This window comes from Atractosteus spatula, chromosome 7 (assembly GCF_055471065.1).
Source record: "Atractosteus spatula isolate fAtrSpa1 chromosome 7, fAtrSpa1.hap1, whole genome shotgun sequence".
Lineage (NCBI taxonomy): Eukaryota > Metazoa > Chordata > Actinopteri > Semionotiformes > Lepisosteidae > Atractosteus > Atractosteus spatula.
In genome coordinates this window covers 26,579,857-26,605,178 of record NC_142712.1, presented here as the reverse complement: position 1 = coordinate 26,605,178, position 25,322 = coordinate 26,579,857, and the positions used below count along the sequence as shown (strand labels likewise).

Genomic DNA, 25,322 nt, shown 5'->3' with positions numbered 1-25,322 from the left:
GAAATGTTCAAATAAATGTACAAAAGAAATAAAAAAATAATTTATTCCTTTATCATATTGGCTAGCTAATGTCCTCTCTTTGCTAGTTACCTGTGGCTGTGTTTCTGCGTTGCGTAGCAACAAGTGACTATATTCTCAGGCGAAGGAACGTAAACAGCTTAATTTTCGTGTTAAATAATTTTTTTTTATTAAAATTCATTCTATACAGCAATCGCATATTTGGGGACCGTTTCATAAAACTTTGATGCTTAAAATGTTTAGGGAGAAATGGAAGACTGGTGTGTATTTTTTCTTTAAAGTACCGAGACCAGCCATATACAGTACAGTTTCATACAGTAATATGTTTATGTTACAAAATTAATATCGTTTATGACCTTCAGATGCGTTATGCTCCTCTTCTTTTTATGCTCAGCTACTAAAAGTTCTCTATATTGGTAAAATTCCATATAAATATTCAATACTAAGCGGATTAAAACGTGCACAGTAAAGAGATTAAATGATTAAATCTTTTCACTACCGACCAATGCCCCACGAGTGCCTCTGTCGGTCATTTTGGCCAGCCAATCACTTACCGCGGTGGACTGCGGTGGCTTGTGGGTAGTTGCGTCCGGTACGGGTTTGTACCATGCATTTTGAATGGCTGCATCTGTATGAGGTGAGACAGACAGGTTGTCAGTGCTGCAGTCAGAAGTAAGTTCTTGGAGAGGCATATGTCACGATTGCCATCCCTCCCCTAGAAGGCACTCCGACCCTTTTTTTATTTTATCTCCATTGTTTTGTTCACCTTCTCCTTGTTCCGTGTGTATTATTTTAACCCTGTGTCTCCGAAGCTCTATGCTCAGCATTGGAAGATGAATGCCACAAGGCTTGCCTATTCCTCACGGGTAGGCAGAGGGCAGGTCTTATTCCCCGGCGTCTTGACCATCTGGGTCCAGGGCTCGGAGCACCCGGCTCCGTTATGTTTTTACTTCGTACTTCCTGTTTTCTCGTCCCCGTTTCTGTCTTTGTTCGAATGGATCTCCCGGCTATGGACTTTTGGACTGCTTCCTGGTTTCCCCTTTTGAATTATTTTGGACTTGTTTGCCTGTGCCACACCCCCCGAGCACCAGAACACTGCCATCACGCCCCCTTGTCAGTCTTCCCATCCTGATCCTGTCGTGTTTCCCTGTTGCCCTTCTCCAGTCTCTTCCAGATTTTACCGTCTGCATAAGGTCCAAAATATGCACTACACAGGGGTCTGAACCGACTCCTGTTACAGCATGTTATCATTGCTCTGAGGTAAGACAAGAAAAAACTGTCCCTGGTGTAGCACACAGTCTTTAAGATGAGTCAGAGCTGTTGCCCGGCTCTTGCAGTGTCCCACAACTCACCCGATCCTCATCTGTAGCCAGGGTCTCACACTGGCTCTGGTTTGTGCCAAATTTCACTCCACAAAGTGTGAGTCTCTGTGTCTACATTGTTTGTAAACAAACCGGTTTTGCAAGCATTTTCTCAGCTGCTTCAAAATAGAATAGGGCAAGTCTTTCTAATGATCGACTGTATTTCTGAATGCTATGTTACACTTAGTTCATTGTTTTAAATACATCTAATTAAGAAAGTTAGGTGTTAGCATAAACTATAAGTAATCAATAATATTAAATTTAGCACTGTAATAAATTTTTGCACTTTTCCCCGAATCTTGTAAAAATATATATTCATTTTCAAATATACATTAAATCTGGCTATCAGAAAATAAGTTAAATACACAACTAAAGAAAAATAGGGAAACATTTGTCAGTCTGTCCGTGGGTGGAAGGTGGACTGTCTTTCATTGGAAGCTTGCCCTATTCTACTTTGAAAATGAAGAAGCTGAGAAAGTACTTGTGAAACTGGTTTGTTTACAAACAATGTAGATACAGAGACTCAGACTTTGTGGAGTGAAATTAGGCACAGCCAGCACTCCAGCTGAGAGAGAGACACAGGGGTGCGAAAACCACGCAGTGCCAGGCGAATGCACAACATTAATGTAGGGCTTTCGGGCTCACGCTGATTTGTGCCCTACACCCTGCAGTAAAGCTGTGTACATACAGTACGAATATGTTGTGATATTTAGAAATATAAAAATATCAATATAATGCCAATAATATTTGCTATTTTAGTTTTTCAAAGAAATGTTTATTTGTTAAAAGAAAACTCATGGTGACAGCTGGATTTGAACTCCCACTCTCAGTCTTATAAGTCAGTCACTTAAGCCATCACGCTACAAAAACAGTGATGTATCAAGCACTGAAACAGCAATACACATATCAATGGAAAGTCTTATACTACTGTTTGTACAACAGTACATGAATATAATTATATTGTTATTAATTTATTTGGATATGCAAATCCATATTATATTCCCTATTAATCCAATTCTAAAAGCATGCTTTTGTTTACTCCAATAACGAGTGTATTCACAGAAAAGGTTAAAATGATCAATTTTCACAAAGTATATAAACGTACCATACAGTAATATGGTCAGAAGGAGCACGTAAAAACATTTCCGAAATAACCACATGTAAGACTTTGATGTTTAAAATGTTTAGGGAGAAATGGAATACTGGTGTGTATTTATTATTTAAACTACTAATACCAGCCATATACAGTTTACATAATATGTTTATATTCCTAAATTAATAGTGTTTATGAGCAAGTGAAAGGCATGGTGAGTCAGAGATTCTCAAGACTTACTTGGTATGATTGGAAACGAATGCGTGATCGGATCAACGAAATGCTGTGGTGTTACTTTTTGTCAATGAAAAAATAGTCTTTTCGTTTACGAAGACGGTTACAAAGAATGTGGACCAGGGTAATACTTTGAGTTTACAGCTTGTCCAAGGTCATTCATTATAAATACTATTAGTAATATCTTCGTTGAAGACTTTGATGCATGAAATATTTCTGCATAATTAAAATATTTATGATATAGGTGGTAGGTTGTGTACTTTTGTCCAAATGAGCAATCTTGCTTTCATAAAATATACCAACTTTTTAATGTATAATGATTAACATGCTGTAATACACAGTTTAAATTTAAAAGTCTAACTTAAATTCTTAATTGAATAAAGATTGTCCCTCGGCAGTGATTGGGATTCGAAACCAGGTGTTTTCTGGTGACAGCTCAAATGCTGTACATGAGAGGTTAAGCTTTATTAGCTCCACCTGGTGGTTTTACAAGGTGATTCCTGATACTATTAACATAATCGAATTTGCATACGGTAAAGCACGATATGACGCGAAATTACGCGTTATAACGCGTTTTAATGCAACACACCCACCGCGTTGTACCTCAGCGTACTCTGCTTGTTTTGAATTGGGGCATCAACATTTCTGCTGTGAAATGTCTGCGGCACAAACTGTACTTACAGTTGTAGCGGCATGTGCTATTAAAAATACAGGAATTAAGTTTGCTGCTCCCTTGCTAGTCCCTCACTCCCTCATCTAAGTGGTGCTGAATACAGAGAGGCCATTCCATTTGGTTCACATTTAAGGTGTTTTTCTAGCTGATAGAGCTTCCTGATAAGGAACAGCTCCTAAAGCTGAGATTCACCAGCTACCCTAATAAATGGTCATCTCTGGTGCCTTACTGTCTGGGAGATTCCAAGGGAGAGTCTCCTCCCAGGTTGTTTACAACCCTAATGTCAGAGAGCATGGTTACTCATCCTCCACCTCGATCAGCCAATCAGGAACTGGCAAGGCGGAGTAACCCCATGTGGGTCTTGAATGCCATGGAACATTCGACCAATGAACGACCATAGTTCCTCCAGATAAATCAGGCAGCACAGAGCCCAAAAGGGGCTCCTCCAGGACATTCTCAGACTCATCTCGGACAATCACGAAACGGCCAGTGTGTCCGAGTGCCAGGACTTTAGTTTGTTCTAAGAGTCGAGAAAAGAGGTAGCCCGTGCTTAACTAAAGGATCCTCCCAAGGTTAGCCCAGCAGCAAGCTTCGTGAACCCACCGTGAATGCTCGCCTGATCAACGAGTGAACTATGGTTAGAACTGTGGACAGCTGAATCTCAGGATTCAGGACTAGCGCTACATCGGGAATGAACCCGTCTAAAGACTGTGACTTGCTTATATCCGCAGTCACTTTCCATGTGCACAAACTCTGCTAGTAAGCCAACACTAACTAGCCCGTCTTCAGAGAGCCCACTACCAATGGGTTGCAGCAGGGATCTCTCCCTCCTTCTCCCCCACCTCCAGCCAAACCAGCACTGCCTGGCACCGGGCCAGAGGACGCTGATTGGATTTAGCAACAGCCTGCTGCTGTTTCTTTGTGTCTGTGGGAGATCTGAATCCACACAGATTGGATGAGTATTCAACATTCTGCATTACAGCTCGAGAATTCAATTGTTACCTCAACCACACTTGATACCAATTTAATTCCTATGAGTGATGTACAGATGCAACCACCCACCTGCTGCAACCAGTCCAACCCCAGGATACAGTCCTCGCAGACTGGGGCGAGGTAGAAGGGGTGTTTCACCCTCGCAGCCCCAAACTGCACGGTGAGCACCCGCTTGCCGAGGACCTCTGCATACTGCCCCGTCACCGTCCTCAGGCGCAGGCTGGTGGTTTCCCATCCTGGGGGTCCGGCTGCCTCGGTGCCTGGCAGGACACCAGGCCGTAGTAGGGTGATGGTCGAACTGGTATCAACGAGAGCCTGGCAGGGTCTGCCCTCGATGAGGCAGAGAAAAAATAAGCCCCGGCTGTGGCCAACCCTTCCCATGGCAGCAGGCGGGGTGAAGTGCTCCTTCTGGCTTTCCGGAGCGGGGGTAGAGTCACTCAAGGGCGGCCTTCCCCCCTTTAGGCCTTTATAGCAGTGACAGATGACCCGCCCTCATCGCTCCCCTGGCATCGCTGTGCTGGCCGTCTCCTCCTCCCCATCTGATTCCCTGTGCGCCGCCTCCGCTGCCCGGCAGGGACCACCCCTCCGTTGGTGCCCACCGGTCTCCTCAAATATGGCATCAGCCTGCTCAGCCAGAGCCAGAGCCTGCTCCAAGGAGACCGCGGCCAGCATCACGTGGTGCTGCACCTCAGTCGGCGCCAGGGCCCGGAGGAACCCCTGGAGTGCTATCTCCCGGTGGGCCTCCTCCGGGAGAGTAGGGTAACCCTGGCTGGCTAAGTAGGCCACGTCTGTGGTGACCGGACCCAGTGGCTCTCCCGCTAGGCGGCGGCGTTGGGTCAATCTCACCTGCAGCTGTCCCGGCGCCTCCCCTCTCCCGCAGAAACGCCTCCAGAGGGCCAATGCTGTGTAGTTGTACCGCTGGTCCCTGGGTACATCCAGCAACGCCTGGCAGGCCATCCCCTCCAGGACCGCGGCGAGGTGGCATTATTTCTAAATATCTAAATATCAGAACATGTGTATACAGCGATCCCCTCGGATTCCAGCTAGTGCGTAATTGCACATCGATGAAAAACCAGAGGTTTAAAAAAAGAGAATTAGCTCACTGATAGTTTTATGTGTGAGCTGTGAACATTTTCACAACTCGTGGTCTTTAAAATGCATTTATTGGTTCACAATCTGACAACGCAATGTAAATCATTATCTTTGCATTCTAAGTCCCTTAATTCACTTTAAGCATAGCTTTCTCACTATTTAGATTTATTTTTCATACAATCGTTAAACAAAGCAGGAGCGTATACTACTTTTTAATGGGATCAAACGTGGAAAGGTTAGAGTAATCGTTTTTATTTTTTAAATAAATTTTAGAAAAGTGTCATTTATACAAAAAAAGTTGCATTTAATACCACTCGATAGTTATATTAATAGAGATAAGCTCTCTATTAAAGCTCAGATCAAAGATCAAACAGCAATATCTCTTACACAGGGACTGATCTGTGATGTGGTTGAGTGTGAATTGTGGCGCTCTAGCAGGCAAAGTTGTCTGTGCCGAAAAATAAAAACCAGTTTAACAACTCTTAAGCATACTGTAGTTTTTGTTAGACCATTAGACATGCAATACACTTCCTCGTGATCATCTTAGAATCTTTGATTTAGCTGCAAGTTTTTTTAATTTTATATACACAAAACTGACAGCAGGAAGGTTCCCATGATTTTACTCAGCAGCTTATTAAAAACAGCACCAATAGTGTTTAAAGCGATTTTGTTTTACACAGAAGACTGACACAGCTTCGCGCTGTGAATCTCTTTTTCTAAGAAAACATGTTTCCATGGAGGGGAGGTGTCTTTCCCTGGAAGACTCACCCCCTCCAACTTTGAAAATACCTGTGAAACCGGTTTAATTCTCTGCACTCCCGCAGAGAGTGATGAAAACCGCGCAGCGCCAGCCGAATGCACATTAATGTTGGGCTTTTGGGCTCAGGTGGATTGCGCCCTACAGTTCAACCTGCGGTACTGCTGTGTACATACAGTACGAACATGTTGTTATTTTGAAATATAAAAAATGTCAATATACTGTAGTGTCCATAATATTTGCTATTTTAGTTTTTTAAAGAAATGTTTTTGTTAAAAGAAAACTCACAGCGATTGCTGGATTTGAACACCCGACCTCAGGCTTTCAAATACCAATACCAGCAACATAGAGTTTACATAATATGTTTATGTTCCTAAATTAATATCGTTTATGACCTTCAGATGCGTTATGCTCCTCTGCTTTTTAAGCTTAGCTACTAAAATTTCCCTTTAGTGGTAAAATTCCATATAAATATTCAATACTAAGCGGATTAAAATGTCCACAGTAAAGAGATTAAATGATTAAATCTTTTCACTAATGACCAATACACCACAAGCCTGAAAGCGCAACATTATTAATAATATCTTCCGTGTTGCATTAACATTGGAATATTTTTTTTTACAAGTGTAAAAAGAAGTGATACACAATGTGTCTTCTCTATAACTCTTCAGTTTACAGAGAAATTCCGACAGAGCCTCACAACATTGTCCAATAATACTCTTCTTGTATCTAATTTTTAGTTAAGCAGGATTTGAGCTTTTGTTAGTACCTGCGATTCGGGTGTTAACAAAATGTGTTTACAAAGAAAGTGAAATACAGTAATACTACCAGCTATATAGATACATAGATTTAGATATTTAGATCCTTAAATTTATATCATTATTAATTTCTTTAGATACGTAATTCCATATTATATTCCCGATTATAAAACAGATAATTCCGGTCCTGGAATCTGATTGTCTGACACCCTTCTGAAGCCGTGCCATAATCTATGGTATACGCACACCCCAGAATTTTGACTTTTTACTGTGTGATAAAGAAATTTTAAAGACTATTCCTTAGTGTAGATAAGAAAGCGTAGATAAAAAAAGCTTGGATTCTCATGTATCTGATTCATGAATCTTTTTCTGTTGTCTTTGTTGCGCTCTTGAGGATCCTTGTGATATTTTGAGCTCTGGTTGAATGATAAGTGTCGCAGTTTAAATTATTTTTGTTGTTAGAAACTATGAAACACTCTGTTAAAAGCAAGGGAGTTTTTATGTCTGTTATAGTAAAAGAAAATGCCTGACAAACTAGGGATTGAACAGTTTTTCAGTGCTTGTACAATTGATGGAAATGTTCAAATAAATGTGCTAAAGAAATAAACAAAAAAAGTTATTTATTCCTTTATCATATTGGCTAGCTAATGTCCTCTCTTTGCTAGTTACTTGTGGCTGTGTTTCTGCGTTGCATAGCAATGAGGGACTATATTCTCAGGCGGAGGAACGTAAACAGCTTAATTTTCGTGTTAAATAAATTTTTTAAATTAAAATTCATTCTATACAGCAATCGCATATTTGGGGACCGTTTCATAAAACTTTGATGCTTAAAATGTTTAGGGAGAAATGGAAGACTGGTGTGTATTTTTTCTTTAAAGTACCGAGACCAGCCATATACAGTTTAAATAATATGTTTATGTTACAAAATTAATATCGTTTATGACCTTCAGATGCATTATTCTCCTATTCTTTTTATGCTCAACTATTTCCCTTCAGTGGTAAAATTCCATATAAATATTCATACTAAGCGGAGTAAAACATGCACAGCAAAGACATTAAATGATTAAATCTTTCCACAACCGTCCAATGCGCCACGAGTGCCCCTGTCAGTCATTTTGACGCATTATGACGTAGGGAAATGCCTGCGGTACGTGTTTGTACCGCGCACTTTTAATGGCTGCATCTGTACTTGCCTTTGAGTATCTAGTGTAGATGTTGTCATCAAAGTTCATTTAAGAAATGGTATAAATGAATGGTATACTGAATGTATGTCCCTCTTGGTTTGTAACTCTTCATTATTGAATATATACTTTTTGTATTCTGCTAACCCTCACTCTTAAGATCTGTTATGTTTATATGCACATTTTATGTATTAATAAATGTATTCTCATGTATTAGTATCCGTGTGTGTGTGTTGCTGAGTTATCCCGCAAGGTCAGTTTTCTAATAGCCATCAAAGAATCATTTTGTGACTTACTGCTACAATTAATAATTGTCCCAGTAAATGCACAAAACCCCTACACAGTATTCATTTGTATATCACATTACAACAGTCATTAGAGTGACTAGTGAGCAGGAAGGGACACTTCACATCACAATTTGCACATATTGTTTCTCTTGCCCCTGGCGAGACCAGGAGTTCGTGACAAAATAAAGTATTATGGTTAACTGCATTTAAGTTGCCAGAACAAATGTCTCAAAATAATACATTCGAGAAGTTCCATCCTCTGTGTTCCTCTGAATTCCTCTTCTGGTTCTAATACTGTAATTTGTCCTGTCCAATACAGAAATCTTCCTTTGCCAAAAGGCCCAAGTCTCTCTGACTGGGGCTTCCTAATAAAGATTAGGAATTGACTGATCCCCTGGGGGGTGGAACTATCCCTGCAATGCTTTAGATGTGGGCAGAGCTAATTGCCCAAGGCTCATTCAGGAAGTGGCTGTACACAGATGGTCAGAGATGCGCTGTACTATTGCATCTTGTCCTTAGCTCCCCCCCAATCACAGGCACAGTCAAACCTGCTTAGTAATTCCAACATCACCTAGAATTGTGTGATAATTTCCCAGTGTCTTTGGTAAGATGGCCTTTGATCAGGGTAGGAAACACAGAGCATAAGGAGTAAAACTGCATCAATCTAGGATGTCGCTAGCCCATCAATGCAATTTAACATCTTTTAACAAATTAAACAAATTAAATTTGAGAATGTTTGTTGTTTCAGTGTTCTCTATGTCTCACTGGAAATTGATCCTACATTATTGTCTTGATGGTACTGCTCTTCCTATTTTGAAGACAGGGGAGTGTGGTGGCTACCTTCAGAGTCTGTTTTACACAATCTGTGTCTTCTGAGGAGGTGAAATGTGAGCTTGTTAAAGGAATAGAGACAAACCAAGGAGGCATTCTTGGGGATTTTGTGATCGACACACAAAGTGTACATTTTGGAAGTAAGTCTTTCATTCAAGTTATTATATACAAACCTTCTGTTCTGAAGTAACATTGCTTACTGAGGTAAGTAAAAGGCACATTCTGTTAAATAATTGAAATATTGACATTGACACATGTATTGAAAATAAACATTGATGATGACTAACTTTCTTAATTAAAAGTCTTCATTCAAAAAACAGCATTATTGCAATTAAAAGACATTAATAACAGTTATCATAGAAATGTCACCATGACCATGTAAGAGCATAAAAGTAATTTGGCAAATCTGTTAAATCCATTCTGCATTAAAACAATCAGGAACAAAGTGATGCAATAGTGTCATTGGTAGGATCTCTGCATTGTATACATCATAAATAAGGCAGAAACATTGTGATTTCCACATATAAATACTTATACAAATTTATGTCCAGCTGGAAATAAAAGTACATTTTAACGTGATTATGGCAGTATTTACATTCAGTATTTACAGTCGGGAGCAAATGTATGGATAAGAGTTTAAATGTCTGGTTCAAATGTTGTAAAAACAGAAAAAAAAACGTGTTTTTCCTGAAATCCTATTTTTTTTAATATGCTGGCCTCAACCCAGGTTTATCACACCTTGACTCAAATTTGAAAGAAAATTGAAAATTCTTTCAGAATGCAATGAAAAACATTTTTGTTTCGTTCAATGCTGAAGAGGACTGTCCCACATAGCCATACTTACTGACAAATCCACTATGTAATCTTTAGTGTCAAAAGAGATTCCAGTACCATAAAAATACCTATATTTCTTCTTCACAGCATATCTTCCCTTAATTGAATTGTCTGGTGATGAAGGACAGCTTGTCATTCCCCACTGGATCTTGTCTCCACCTACAGCTCTCTTACAGGGACAGAAGAATAATAAAATAGAAAAAAAAGAAAGGGGCTGAAGTCGTTATTATCACAGTTCTTAATAATAAACTGTAACACAACCTCTTGTTCAGCCATCCATTTTCTAACCACTTCATCTAATTGAGTGTAGTGGGGGAGCCAGAGCCTCAGAAAGCAATAGGTGCAAGGCAGGGTTTACCCTGGACAGGGCACAGGTCACACTGCACACTCATGACAGCACCAGGGCCAATTTTCTTAGAAGCCAAATAATCTACAGTACCAGTATGTCTTTGGACTGTGGAAGGAAACTGTCAAAAAAACATATGAACACAACTTACCATACAAACCCCACATAGGTAGCACCCCACCTCCAGAATTGAACCCAGGAACCCAGCACTGCAAGTCAGCCAAGCTAATCACTGCACCACTAAAATTATTATGATAATTATATTGCAAAATATATTTATTTTAGGACCCATTTTGAAAAATAATAAATAAAAACATAAACAACAAAAAACTTTCATATGATTTTAAGCATGGGAATATTATTTATGGTTATTTCAGTACAGTGCTTGCCTGGTTATAAACCCTGCTATGACAGCACTACGTGTGTTGCCACATCATCTTTTTGTGATGGGATAAACAACTGTCCTGATGGCTCAGATGAGGATGAGAAATACTGTGGTAAGTTCATAACATTTGTTTTTTTAAGTGAATAAAAGGAATAAAAAGGTTAGTGTTTTTTCATTGAAAGAAGACAGAGGTGCAAAAATCACGGTGATATGGTACAGCATGATAGAAACCACAAAAATAATAAATGTATTATGTGTATTAACACTAAAAATTACATAAGAGCAGTAAAAATAGTCAGGCTAAACCAGTGCTGGGCATGTTGCTTCATTTCGCGCCATACCGCATTTTACTGCATGCAAATTAGATTATATTAATAGTGTCCCGAATCACCTTGTAAAACCGCCATGTGGAGCTAGTAAAGCTTAACCTCTCATGTACAGCATTTGAGCTGTCACCAGAAAATACCCAGTTTCAAATCCCGATCACTGCTGAGGGACAATCTTTATTCAGACTTTTAAATTTAAACTATTACAGCATGTTAATCATTATACATTAAAAAGTTGGTATAGTTTATGAAAGCAAGATTGCTCATTTGGACAAAAGTACACAACCTACCACCTTTATCATAAATATTTTAATTATGCAGAAATATTTTATGCATCAAAGTCTTTACCGAAGATAGTACTAATAGTATTAATAATGAATGACCTTGGACAAGCTGTAAACTCAAAGTATTACCTTGGTCCACATTCTTTGTAACCATCTTTGAAAACAAAAATACTTTATTTTTTGTTTGTATATTATTACTATATTACTATACTGTATATTATTACTATATTATTGCACAGTGTAGCTTTTAACATTTTCAGCCCTGTCCCTATCCGTGCCATGGCAAACTACAGCTTATTTACAAAACTTTAAAAAAAGAATAAGTATTAAGTATAAGCTGTTTAGTCTTTGGTTATTTCTCAAAGACATCAGGAAAGAAGAAGAAACTCACCAGAATAAAACTGCATTCAGTAATTCAGATGCAGTTCAGAAGGACAACTGGCTGCTGTTTTTTACGAGACAAAGTTAATGACTGGGCAAAAGTGGGAAAGCTCATAGTTTAGAGACTGTGATGACTCAGGCTGGAAAAAATATAACAGGAACTTTAAAATAGGCACAAGAAAACACATAAATTCAGCCATTAAGTATAAAGCAAGTTATCTTTTTTTTACAGTGAAAGACAATTACACAATCATCAAAAACAAAAAAGCTTAAGCTCCATTTTGAACTGCTAGATGACTTCTAGCAGTACATCTCTTCTCAGCCAGGCAGCTAAACTGCTTACCAGCTTTAAAAATAAAACCTTCTACACCTGGGACTACACTCAAAATATGCTTTCAAAAGTATTCAGAGTCACAGGTTCCTTTATTCTTCAGTCAGTCACTTCATTCTTCCTTCCCTCTGGGGCTTTTACAATACAGCCGGACTGCCCTGTCTTCGTGAAAAGAGATATACCTAAATAATTACCTGACCAGTCTTCCAGAAACTAGTCAAGTGACCAAGGCTATCTTCTTTTTCTCAACTGATGCTGTAGTAAAACCATCTCCTCACTTTGCTTTAGATGTTGCTGAGAATTGTCCATCTTGACTCTCTGTTCTCTGGGGTTTCCTCAGCTGTTCACTCCTGTCATCCAAAAGATCTTATATCCAAATTAGATCATCCAAATAAGATCTGCTACTGGTCTGGATGCAGGGGCCCACTCTTCTTCAAAACATTAGTCCATTGAGTACACTCCTAAAACAGCACATTCAGTTTTATTATTTGGCTTGTTCTCACTCTTGCAGGTATCCCAATCAAATTCTGGAAATTCTTCCCTTCAGTTAACCGTGTCTGGATCTGTTTTTTCTTTCCTGTTATTTTCTGTTCAGGGCTCACAAACCAGAGTAGCCAGAGGGATGGCATGGGGCGATAGTTGCCACCCCTAAATATAACTTTGCCACCCCAGCTTCCACCCCATTTTAGGCACTACCTAAAATCCCATATTGACCTGAATTCATCAACAAATGTAAATGTGGGAAACAATTATGACGCATCTTAGAGTCATAAGAGTGTATATGTAACCTATACTATAAATGGTCGGTTTCTGGAAATATGCGGCAGATTGTTGCAGATCATTCCCATACAACTAAATGCAAGTTGCACAAGATTTTGGTTCAAGGATGTGACAACATTGTAGCTGGAGCAAAGGTGGTGGATTTTCACAGAAAAAGTCTTTAAATGCATATTGTACAGCTGATTTTGGAATTTACCATATAATCAAAATGAATAAACAGAAACTGTCACCAAGCATTATGTTATATTGAGAATTATTTTTAGTTTAAAATCTTTCTAAGAAGCACCCAAAATATGACAAAATATGTTAAAAAAAATGTGACACAACAATAGCATTTGAGTATCTTTCATCACACAGAATGTGATTGAGAGATGTGTCTGCTGTTAATACAAGCTCTGTGCAAATCAGCTCCGCTTTCACTCAGTTACGCCTTGCCTATTGTGTAAAACAGGTTACCAGTGTAACTGGTACGGACAACAATAGTAGTACACCTTTTAATAGTACAGCCAATTTTATAAGGTAAATAATATAATTTAAATCTGCCACCCCCCATAGGTAGCCTAAATATAAAATGCTGATCAAATCACTGCTCACTAGGGCTCACTCTGACCTGAAGACTTTTATAAAAATAACTTTCAAACTACTTCAGATCCACAAGTTCCATTGTCAGTTACCTCCTTCTCACTGTTGATATTTTGCTCTAAAGAGCTTCTACCTGCAAAAAGCCTGTACGCTTTGTTTTTAAATTGTCACCTGATCAATTTTCCAGTCAGTTAAATCCAGCAGCTCTTTGACTTTGATTTTTTAAATTATTTCCACACAAAATTCTGTGGAATGGGGTCTAGAAAATGGAACGTCTTCCATATATTTGATTTTATTGAATTTTTGTGCTTTGGCAAACATAAAGAAACAGTTTTTAAAAAGTGCTTTGCAAAAGCATATTCAATGTTTAAAGAATAACTTTCTCTCCTTAGCAACACTGTGTGATGGACAATTCCTTCTCAAAGGAATGACAGGCTCCTTCCATTCCATTAACTTCCCTTCAGCATATGAACCTGATATTTTCTGCAGATGGATAATACGGTATGAGATACTTTCTATTTAAATTTCCATCCTTTTTCCTAACCTCTTCTTCCACCTCAGGAGCACTGGGAGAGCTGAAATCTATCCCGGCATGTAAACGGAGCAAGGCAAGGTACACCCTGGATGGGATGCCAGTCTATTGCAGGGTATACACCCATACACAAACACAGACACGCACACACTCACGCCTAGGAACAATTTTCCCAGAAGAAACCGGAGCAGCCAGAGGAACTCCACTTGAAGACATGAAAGTGTCCTGCCATATCTGGGAGGGACAGAGTTCCCACATAGCGAAGCCAGTGAGAGATGCATCACTCCTCCAAACTGTGCTGACTATCCTTTAAACTTAAAGCAATGTGAACATCAAATAAATTAAAATGGCTCTGACTAGTTAGTGTTCTAGAGGAGTACGTTCATTCTCCCTGAATGGTAAAGTAGCTTTATTAGCAAGCTATATTGATAAATAAATGATAGGTCCAGACTGGGTAGGTATAAAATAGATTTCTGTCTGTGTCCTTGAATTCGACTATTAAATTCAAGCATACAGAGGTTACAGCTGTTCATGTCAAAACTTCAGTTTTTATTTAATCATGGCCATGTGTGATATTAAAGAGAAATCAATTAATAAACAATTATTTTAAAAACACTAAAAGGACAACATTTCATTACTTAACACCTTAAGTTACAAAATATCACATTTAGAAAGCAGGAAGTTCGGGGGTCCACATATTGGTTTTATATCTGAATTGTATCACAGTAATAGCACAACAAAGTTATCTATTTAGTTAGGGTGGTATAATTTTGTATCTTGAATAAGTCAGTGGCAGATACACACAGTGCAATAAAGTCAGGTGTAAACTTTTTGTGCTGATGATAATATACTGCATCAAATTAACAAAGACTTTCAGACTGAACAGTATAGTACAGATAACTGTAAGCAGCAATTTATTGCTGTTGTAAGATGAAAATATTTAAATTCAGAATATAATATAAAGGATATAGAATACTGGATTTTTTAAAAAAAATTAAGATTAAATGTGTTGTCTTTGCAGTGTTCAGGATGGGTTCTCTATTAAATTCGTTTTTCCCTCATTTCAAACTGAAGAAATTACAGATGTTCTGAGACTTTACGAAGGAATTGGAGAAAAGAAAATCTTGAGCAGTAAGTTTTTTTAATATTATTGCAGCAGAATTCAATTAACAAGCACACTTTGTGAACTTCCAAAAAACTCATGATTAGTGTTGTAGTTTAATCATTGTTGAAGTGGGATGACCTTTCAGCACGCTCTAAAGGAGATGGCACTTGCCAATAGTTCCTAAGAACTTTTCTAATGATGCTATAAATAACTGTACTAAACTTAATTAACATTACTTATTTCAGTTCATACTGTTACAAATAAGAGGTTATGAAAACTTGTAAAGTCTACACTCATATGTGTTCCAGGCTCTCTGTCAGGCTCATCACCAGGAACAGTGAGAATATTCGCTCATGAGGTGACAGCTGAATTTAATTCGGATTTCATCAATAACTTTAGTGGATTCAAAGCAACCTATGAAGCAGAAAACAACAACAATCTTTCTAGTAAGTATGTATTTGAACTTAACGGAAATAATTAAAACAACTTCATAGTTATTGTTTTTTTTCAAATGTGGAATTGGTTAAAGTTTTATACAATTATAGGATTATGGGCAGTAAGCCTCCAAGCATCCAGTGTGATTTGTCATTGTCTGCTTCTCGTTGAACCCAACCTTGGGCTGAGCCTAATTTATACTGCATCTAGTGTTTAGCAATGCGGCAGTTGGAGGGGCCACTGCAAACACCTGTATGAGTGACACCCCATCTGAGGTGAGGTTAATGAAAACCAAAAGAAAAAACAAAAGGGAAAAATAAAAAAATGGCACCCCGCCTGGACTTACCCTATCTAATGGGGTTCAGCCTGGAAAAAGAATCCTGATTAGCAGTGGGGACTGGACTGGACTTGCCCTGTTTAGTAGGGTGCAGTCTGGGAGAGTAGGCAGGGAGCACAAGCACAAAAATAAAAACTAAATATGGAAAAAGTTAAGCCTTCCCCAGAAGAAGAATGAAGAAGAAGAAAAAGAAGAAGAATGGCCTCATGCTCAGGTACAAACCCCACCAGGATTGCCGATACAGGGATCCTCCCCTTTCGAGGATATGCCCTGCTCGTCCTCTTTCGGGGTATTCAGTGTCCCTTTATAGAGCACTCACAGCTTCAGCTCATCTTTGATTAGCGTGTGCAGCTGTGATTACAGAGCTGAGGCGTCGCCCTTTCTGCAGGGCACCGCCTCCACACTGAACACACCCCTCGCATGTACTGTAACAGTTGCTTGAAGGAGGTGCACAGAAGGAGGAGTAATACAATTCATTATACTGGGACCAGCCAGATAAAATTAAAACAGCTTTACACGTTTGAATACAGGTACAGGTACAGGTACAGGAAGAATACAGGTCTAAGAGTTATACATTCTTGTTATAACTATATTTCAGATATGGAAAGAATCAATTGTTCCTTTGAAGAAGGTATGTGCTACTGGAAACAGAAACCCATGGATAATGGAGAATGGAAGAGAGTCAATGGACCAACATTTCCACCTCTTTCTGGACCCATCTTTGATCACACATTTGGGGATCCATCCGGTAAATGTGACTGAAACTGTTTGACCCAAAAAAATGAATTACAAATCGTTTATTGGACATCTCCCATTCCAGAAATTGATTGGTTACAGGTTCAAGTTAGTCTTTAAAAGCCATGTCAATAATAATTCCCCTCAGTGGGACAATTGAATCCTACCATGTAGATATAGTATCTTGCAAAAGCATTAACCTCCTCCCAATAGTGTTTGATTGTATAGTACAAATGAAGTAATTCAAATTAGAACACTGAAGGAACATTTAAAACCAAATGTTGTTGAAAGACACAAATAAGGAGAAGGTTTTGCAAAATGTTTACAGTATAATTTACATACTGTACCCTGTTTCAAACTCCCTGCAGAATCTGAGACTGGTTTGCTCTTCTGCTTAACTATATTTTGGCCATATTTTCTCCCATCTTAGCCAATTAACTATTTCAAAGTTGTGGTTGGTCTCACTCTGGCACTCTACCTTTTGTTTCAGCTTCATTGATATCAACAGATCTATTATAACAATTACCAACTGTTTCAGGAACAGTTTTCATTCTAGAACAATATGAACTTCATTTTACAGTTTATGTAATGCTGTGTAATCCATTTCTTTTTTAATGCAAAAATAATTGTAGATGTTATTACAGAATTACAATTCATTTAAATAGAAATACATCAAATTGGAATTTGTATAAATTACAATACATGCTGTACAAAAATTAAAAAAAAACAGAAATGGCAAAACATAGTAATTAATCCCTAGCTAGTTTTATGTAATTAGCAGATATCTAAAATTTAAAATGACATATTTATATAAAGAAATAAGCATGTTTGTGCATTTATAATAAACATTACTTACTTACTTCTTTTCTGTCCACATCTGCTACTGTATAACATTTGTAGCATTAGTCCAACATTTTTGAAAATCCACTTTATCTTCCATTTTTAATGTAGAATCTCCAAAGATTATCTGATTTTGTCTTTTGGCTACAGCTAAAAAGGATAGAATTAAAAAGTTAAATTATGTCAATTGGTGACTTTATGTATTGCAAACTAAGGTATTACTGGGGGAAAAATTAAATGGAAGATGTAACTTACAATATTTTAGTTACTGCATACCAAAAACTTAAAATCTTAGGACATGTAACAAATATGTGATTAAGATAACCTTTCAGTTTACTTGTATTTACAGTATTTACATCTGAAAAGCTCCTTGGGTATAAAATATATTGAATGTATTAATTTGTATTAGATTTAATATTATTTTGAGTTAAGAAAACACCAATTTATATATCTATGAGTCCAGTATTCCCCATCTTTTCTGTACTGACGTTCTGAGGATTGCCTGACAAATTTATAAAATACAGATTCGAGCTTCAAATTAAATGTTTGGGATGGAAGCAGACTTTCAAAAGCAATGTTGTTTGTGAGTTTCAGAAGAGCATTTTTATGTTTGAAGTAAATATCTTATTGGAATCATTTGGAATTGAGGAACATTTCTTGAGATGTTTCCATGATACATCTTGGGGGAACCCTCTTTCAAGGAAGTAAAATTTAGTAATACCAATTTGAGGCTTTTATCATCCCAAGTATTTCAGTTGAAGACTTTACAAAGTTTAAGTAAATGAACGTGGAGGGGTAGTTTATTCAATAGGTATAAAAATTGTAGTTTAAGCGCTACCATAAAAAGATAAGGGTGGTTTACTCCAAATTTCCAATTTATTTTCGATATTATTTATATGGGCAATAAAATTTAAGGTGATTTTTTTTCAAGTTTTGAAATGATTAGTCCAAATTTTGTGTGTCCAGTTTCAAGCCTCTGAATGTAGAAATGTGTATTAACATAAGAAGAACAATTTTTGCTTAGATATTTTGCTACTAATTTATGCCCATTGATACAATATCTTGATATTTTACCATACTGCCATAATACATTGAAACAGTTAAGGCAATGAGATTCGGGATTTGCTAATGTTAGTAAAATATTATCTGCATATAATATTATTTTATAATCTACAATAGGACTGACTCCCTGGATCTCAGAAAAGGTTCTAATCTTTTCAGCTAAGGTTAAAAGATTGAAATAAGATTAAAACATTAAAAGTTTAAAATATTTAAAAGATGTGAGGACATCTTGTACATCTCAGTATATTAAAGGGTTCTGATTAATCAAATCTAATATTGGCACTGGGTGAATGGAACAATATTTTAAATCAGTTATGGAATATTTTACTAATATCTGTTCTTTGTAATGAAAGGTGATTCTACTCTATTATTTGTTTTCTGAGCATCCAGAAAGAGGGCCATAACTCGCTGAAAATTATCTTGGGAAGAAAACATAAGATATAGAGTAATAATTGTTAAATATTGTCTTAAGAATATCTACCTTTAATTTAGCATTTTTGATCATATTTAAAATGTTATGGATTATTTTTATAACCCGTGTGCAAATATTATTGCCTGAATTTTTCCATCAGTGTTAAGAATTGAAATAGGCCTTAAGTTACAGATGCAGCCATTCTAAATGCGTGGTAAAAACCCGTACCTTGCAAAATTATCTGCAGAATAGCGCGGAATACCACAGTATGTGATTGGCTGGCCCAAATGACCAACAGGTGTAGCACTTGTGGTGCATGGTTGTTAGTGAAACGACTGCTTCATTTAAGCCACTTAATTTTGAATATTAATATGGAATTTTACAACTAAAGGGAAATTTTGGTAGCTGAGTCTACAAAAAAAGAGGAGAATAACTTCTCTGAACATAATACACAATATTACTTTAGGAATATAAATATACTATCAAACTGTATATGGCTGGTAGTGGCAGTTTAAATAAAAAAATATACAACACTATTCCACTTCCTTAATAAACATAAACATTTTAAGCATCAATATCTTTCACTTGTTCATTTACTGTGGTTATTTTGGGAATGTTATGGCGTGGTTATTTTATTTTAAGTTTATATACCTTATAAAAAACTATGAATACTTATGAATACGCTCGTTATCGTAGTAAAAAAATGCATTCTTTTTAGAATCTGCTTAATAATGGAATCGTGTATCTTAAAGAAATTAATAACATTAATTTAAGGATCTTAATATATTTATATGGATCAAAGTATTACCATAGTCCACTTTCTTTGTAAACATCTGTCAATATGATTCATTCACATGTGATTACTTGGAAACATTTTCAGCTATAGCCTAAGCTGCTGAGTGGCTTGTTGGGATAATGGTTTCAGTACATGACTCACATTCTAGAATCTGGGGTTTGAATCCTGTTCACAGCAGGAGTTCTCCTTTAACAAATATGCATTTAAAGTAGTTCATATTATATACATTATATTGACATTTTATTTTTATATATCAAAACGTGTTCAATAAATAAATACCAAACACATAAAAATGTAATATTCTGTGACACAATGGGCAAGAGATTATTTTAAATTTAAAGAAAATCAAAAATAAGAAATAGCATGTCCCTACCTAAAATAGACATTGCATGACTTTAAAATCCATGAAAAAATGGGGTTAGATAGTTATTTATGGGTTTAGATAGTTAATAACACTTTTTATGCACGATCATTTTAGAATATTTAAGTAATTTTTAAAACTTTTTAAAAATTAAAAAGTTTTAATTTTTAAATTAAAATTTTTGTAAATGCAAACACATATTGTACCAATAAAATTGCATTCCTTCTCAACTCATCCTGATGTGTGTAGCAATCAGCAATCAGCAGGTTGTTGAGGAAACAGGACACCACCTGCTGAGCTCTGTCAAAAAGGTGGAACGTAAATCATTTCTTTTAACTTGAAGTATTTTTAATTCTCATTTAACATAGGTTTTTCATCAATCAATGTTATATTTGAAACCATTGTTAAACAAAGCAGGTGTGTATTGTACTTCGTAATGACATTATATGTGGGAAGATTATAAAAAACATTTTTTTTAAATTGCACTACATCCACCGTGTTTTGACGCAGCAAACCTTGCTCATTTTGAATGGCTGGATCTGTAGATATCTCTGATAGAGGTTGAAACTATTTAATAATAATAATTTCTTACACTTGTATAGCGCTTTTCTAGACACTCCACTCAAAGTGCATTAAGGTAATGAGGTCTCCTCCCCATCCCCACCAAAGAGCAACATCCGCCTGGATGATGCGACAGCAGCCATAGAGCGCACAGTACACTCACCTCACATCAGCTATCAGTGGAGAGGACAACATAATGATGAAGTCAATTCGTAGATGGGAATTATTAGGAGGCAATGATTGGTAAAGTGCAACCTTTAAGGACCTCATTTTTACATTTCATCCGAAGCACGGCACCTTTTTACAGTATGCTGTAGTTTCCCCGTCACTATACTGGGGTATTAGGACCCACACAGACCTCAGGGTGAGCGTATCCTTCTGGCCTCTCTAACACCTCTTCCAGCAGCAAACTTAGTTTTTCTCAGGAGGTCTCCCATCCAGATACTAAGGAGGCTTACACATTCTTAGCTTCAGTGGATTGCCAATTGTGAGCTGCAGGGTGATATTTTTTTCACCAAAGTTTCATCATACAGATGCAGCCACTTAGAACGTGCATTATTCTTCATTATCACTTAAGCTGTACTGCAGCATAGTATGGTCTGTGGTTCACTGGCCAAAAACAATATAGGTGGTACTTGTGTGAGATGTTAGTAAAATCATGGCTGCATTTAGTGTTGGCTTCATTTAATGTTTTACTATAGTGCATCTTTAAATCCACTTAATATGGAATTTTATTGTGGAATAATATACTTAAAGGGAAATGTTGGTAGCTGAAAATAAAAACAACAAAAATATAAATTAATAAACAAAATTCTGAATATATACTGATGAAAAACTATATACACAAGAAATTGTCAATTTGTTTTAAGCCCTCTGACCAGCAAAACAGTTTGTGCAGTGAAGCATTGCAACTTGCCAATCACATGAAGCTCGTTAGGTGCACCTTTATGTAACGCGGTCCAGGTGGAACAATGCCTGATCAGGTCACCTTTAAAAGGCCTTAATTAAAAGTTTAGGTCACTGTTAGAAAAAGGCCACACTTAGTCAGTTTTCTTTGTATTCCATAATGCCTTGAATGTCAACAGAAGCAATGGAGATGGCCATTGGCATGCTGCAGGCCGGCATGTCATGTGCCAGCGTTGTCAGACACTATTTAACCCCATAGAGCACCTTTGGAATGCCCTGGATCACCTCATCCAATGGCCAGCAATGTCATCAGGCCCTTCTACAGGAATGGGATAAGATCCCACAACTGCATATTCAGAGGCTCATTGGCTCTATGCATCAGAGGTGTCAAGCTTTGGTGACTGCATGAGGCGGTCTTACAAGATACTGCAGGACTGCAAGACGATTGTTGCTAATGTTCACAGTTGTTATTGTTTTCCTGTTTTTTTTTGTTGTTGTACTGTTTTGTTTTCTTATTATTCTCATTTGTTTATTTGTTATTTCAGCAATGAAGGTTGAAATTTCAGTCCAACAGCGAGTGTTGCGATTCTTTTTTCCATCAGTATACAGTTTTAAGCAAAAGTTTGGGCACCCCTGGCAAAATTACGTTTTGTTGATTTTCTAAGCGAAAAAAAGCTAATACAACCTCTGCAGTGAACAAACTTCAACTTGACATGTTTCTGCAAATATTAATACACAGTTATTATTTATGTGCTAAATTTAACAGACCGATAAAAAGAAAACAGTAAATGTGGCATATGTAAAAGTTGATCCACTAGTGTTATTTTTTTTGTAAGGTCTAAGAATTTAATTGACTTGTTAGGCCTTAATCTAAGTCAGGTGATGACAGTTCCAGAGCTTTATACATTTTCTGACTCTTTGAACCTCTCAGGGTGTTGTGCTTACACTCAACAACCATGGGCTCCTATAAGTAGCTGACTGAGGATCAGAAACTAAAGATAATTGACTCTTACAAAGCAAGGAAAAGCAATAAAAAGACATCTTAATGCTTCCTGCTTGCAATTTCTACTGTCCACAATATCATTATGAAATGGAAGTTAAGGGGAACTTTGAAGTCAAGACAAAATCTGGAAAACAAAGAAAAATCTCCAATAGAACTGCTGGTAGACTGGTCAAGAATGCAAAGTAAAACCCCCATATCACTGCATTGGACCTGCAGGAAGGTTTAGCTGGCTCAGGAGTAGTTAAAATTGAACTCTGGCTACAATCACTAAAAGGTACGTTTGGAGTGTAGGGATTTTGTGAATTTACTGGGAGAATTTATTAATTGGAGCAGTAATCATGAGGTGATTTGTTATGGCTATTAGAAAATCAATTGATCAGCGACGCACACACACAGATTCAATAAATGAGATACATTTATTAATACATAAATTGTGCATCCAGTCTGCCTGGATACAGATGGCAGATCTGTATTAATGTAAGGGTTATCAAAGTGCAAGGTACAGTATATAGTCACGAAGAGATACAAAATACAAAGAGATACAAACAAAGAATATGCTTCAGTATACCCTAAGCTATCGTTAATCAGTCTACATTAGCTACTCAAAAGTAAATACATTACTCAAATGAATTGAATTGATATCAACTTGTGTTGAGGTAACAATTGAATTCTCCAGATGCAATGTAGAACATTGGGTTTACTTATCCAGATATGGATTCATATTTCCCGGAACGGACACCAAAGACCAGCTAGTGGCTGCATCCAATTGCTGCGGCGTTCATCAGGCGTCGTCCCGGCGTCCTCTGGCTCCCAGCCAGCCAGTCAGGGTGCAGCTCAGAGTCAGAAAAGAGATTTCTGCTGACTACTAGAAAGTCTCTATGCACAGAGGGTGACTGCAGGTACGAGCAAGTCACTCTTTAGGGGGAAGAAACTTGGTTTGCTTCCAGTGTAGCACTGCTGCTGCTGCTGCACTGCTGCTGAATAAAAATTTATTCAAATTGTCGACAAGAGTCCAAACGTATACTCCGGTGATCAAGCAAAGCACAAGTTGGCGTTTGCTAGCAATTTACGTACAGGCATCCCCCGTGCCGACACTTTTGCTGAAACAAGATTCCATTCCCTGTACAGACAACACTGGCAGTCACGTGATTGTCTAAGGGTGGGAAAATGGCCAGAGAAGCAAAGTTTTTTAAACTTTTAAACCAGAACCAAGACAGGTGATGATTGGTCGAAAGTTTAGCAGGCATTTCAGACCCATGCCCTGCAGGTTCCTGATTGGTTGGTCAAGGTGAGAGATGAGATTGGTTGGTCAAGGTGAGAGATGAGTAACAGTGGCCTCTGACATTTAGGACCGCAATCCAGATTTTCTCAAGAATCTCACAGACAGATAGGTGCCAAGCATGGCTGGGTGCATCCCCATTTGGGAGTTGCTCCTTATCTGAGAGAAAACACCTTAAATCAGGACTGCATGAATAGCTTGAGAAAAAGAGATGGAGCCTCATTTAGGAAAGCACAGCAACAATCAATTCTGACTTATTAATAAGCATTGCCGCTACAGGAGAAAAAAAGGAGAAGCATTTGAAGAAAAGAACATCTTGTCAACTGTTAAGCATGGGCATGGATCTATTATGCATTGGGGTTGTGTGACAGCCAGTGGCACAGGAAATATTATGTGGGTAGGGGGAATAATAGATTCTACTAAGTATGAACAAATCCTGGAAGCTAAGGTTCCACAGTCAGTGAAGAAACTGAAGCTGAAAAGAGGTTAGATATTACAAGACAATCCAAAACATACCTCAAAATCAACCATTGAACTACTTCAAGAAACGAAAAATAAAGGTTTTTGGAATGGTCTTCACAATCCCAAGACTTGAATGTTATTGAAAATCTGTGGGTAGAGCTCAAACATGCAGTGTCTGCAAGGTGACCTAAGAATATTTCTGAACTAGACGCGCTCTGCAAGGAAGAGTGGGGAAAAAAATTCCTAAAGCAAGAATAGAAAGACAGTTAGCTGGCTACAAGAAACTTTTGGTGGCTGGGATTTCTAAGTACTGAATGATACTGGTGCCCAAACATTTATAGTTTTATTTTTTTAATCAATTCAGCAAATAAATAAATGTCATAATTTCTGTTTTCTAAATTCTAAATCCTTTCAGTAATGCTTGTTGCAATCAGACATATGTTTAATTTGTTTTATTAAAAATTGTTCCTTATGACCAAACAAGTGATGTCTTTGGGCATTTGCTTAGAAATCCCCTGTTTCTTGTGGTTTAATACAGTTGGTTATGTTCGTTTTGAGTATATAACCATGTGATTTTTTTGTACTGTGGTGCTCATGGCACATAGGATGTAGGGATGATTTAAAGGTATGGTTACGTAGTTTCTTGAAACTGTATCTAAACAAAAATTCTTCCTTGTATTCCCTATACTTATACTTGTATTTATCCCGTAAAGCGCTTTGAGAAGCCACCTTTAAAGGCGCTATATAAAGGCGCTGATTCCTATGGAATGTGTTTTCTTTCTTCTTTTTTTCAGCATGGAATAAACCTATTTCTTGATTCTTATGGTTTGTGTGAGAAGCCAGGGTATCAGCTTGTTTCCCCCTCCCGCCTCTCTCTGTGTACAGTAGAGCCTCCTGTCCTGACTGGTGGAGCTCATACAGCTGTGTCTGGACAGGATCCAGGGTATCAGCTTCAACCACACAGCTGGG

The 25,322-nt window shown here is 37.6% G+C and overlaps 1 protein-coding gene across 4 annotated transcripts in view; it reads left to right on the top strand.

Moving 5' to 3' along the window:
• The window catches only part of tmprss15 (transmembrane serine protease 15), a 255,332-nt gene that overhangs the window by 60,300 nt on the left and 169,710 nt on the right, over positions 1-25,322 (top strand). For 3 of the 4 annotated variants that reach the window (XM_088922408.1, XM_088922410.1, XM_088922409.1), the window contains 6 exons: positions 9,267-9,418; positions 10,836-10,955; positions 13,920-14,028; positions 15,081-15,190; positions 15,473-15,610; positions 16,535-16,684. In XM_088922408.1, coding sequence (XP_088778534.1) covers positions 9,267-9,418; positions 10,836-10,955; positions 13,920-14,028; positions 15,081-15,190; positions 15,473-15,610; positions 16,535-16,684 — 779 coding nt within the window. The remainder of the gene's footprint in view (positions 1-9,266; positions 9,419-10,835; positions 10,956-13,919; positions 14,029-15,080; positions 15,191-15,472; positions 15,611-16,534; positions 16,685-25,322) is intronic. The other variant, XM_088922411.1, reaches the window with a different exon arrangement.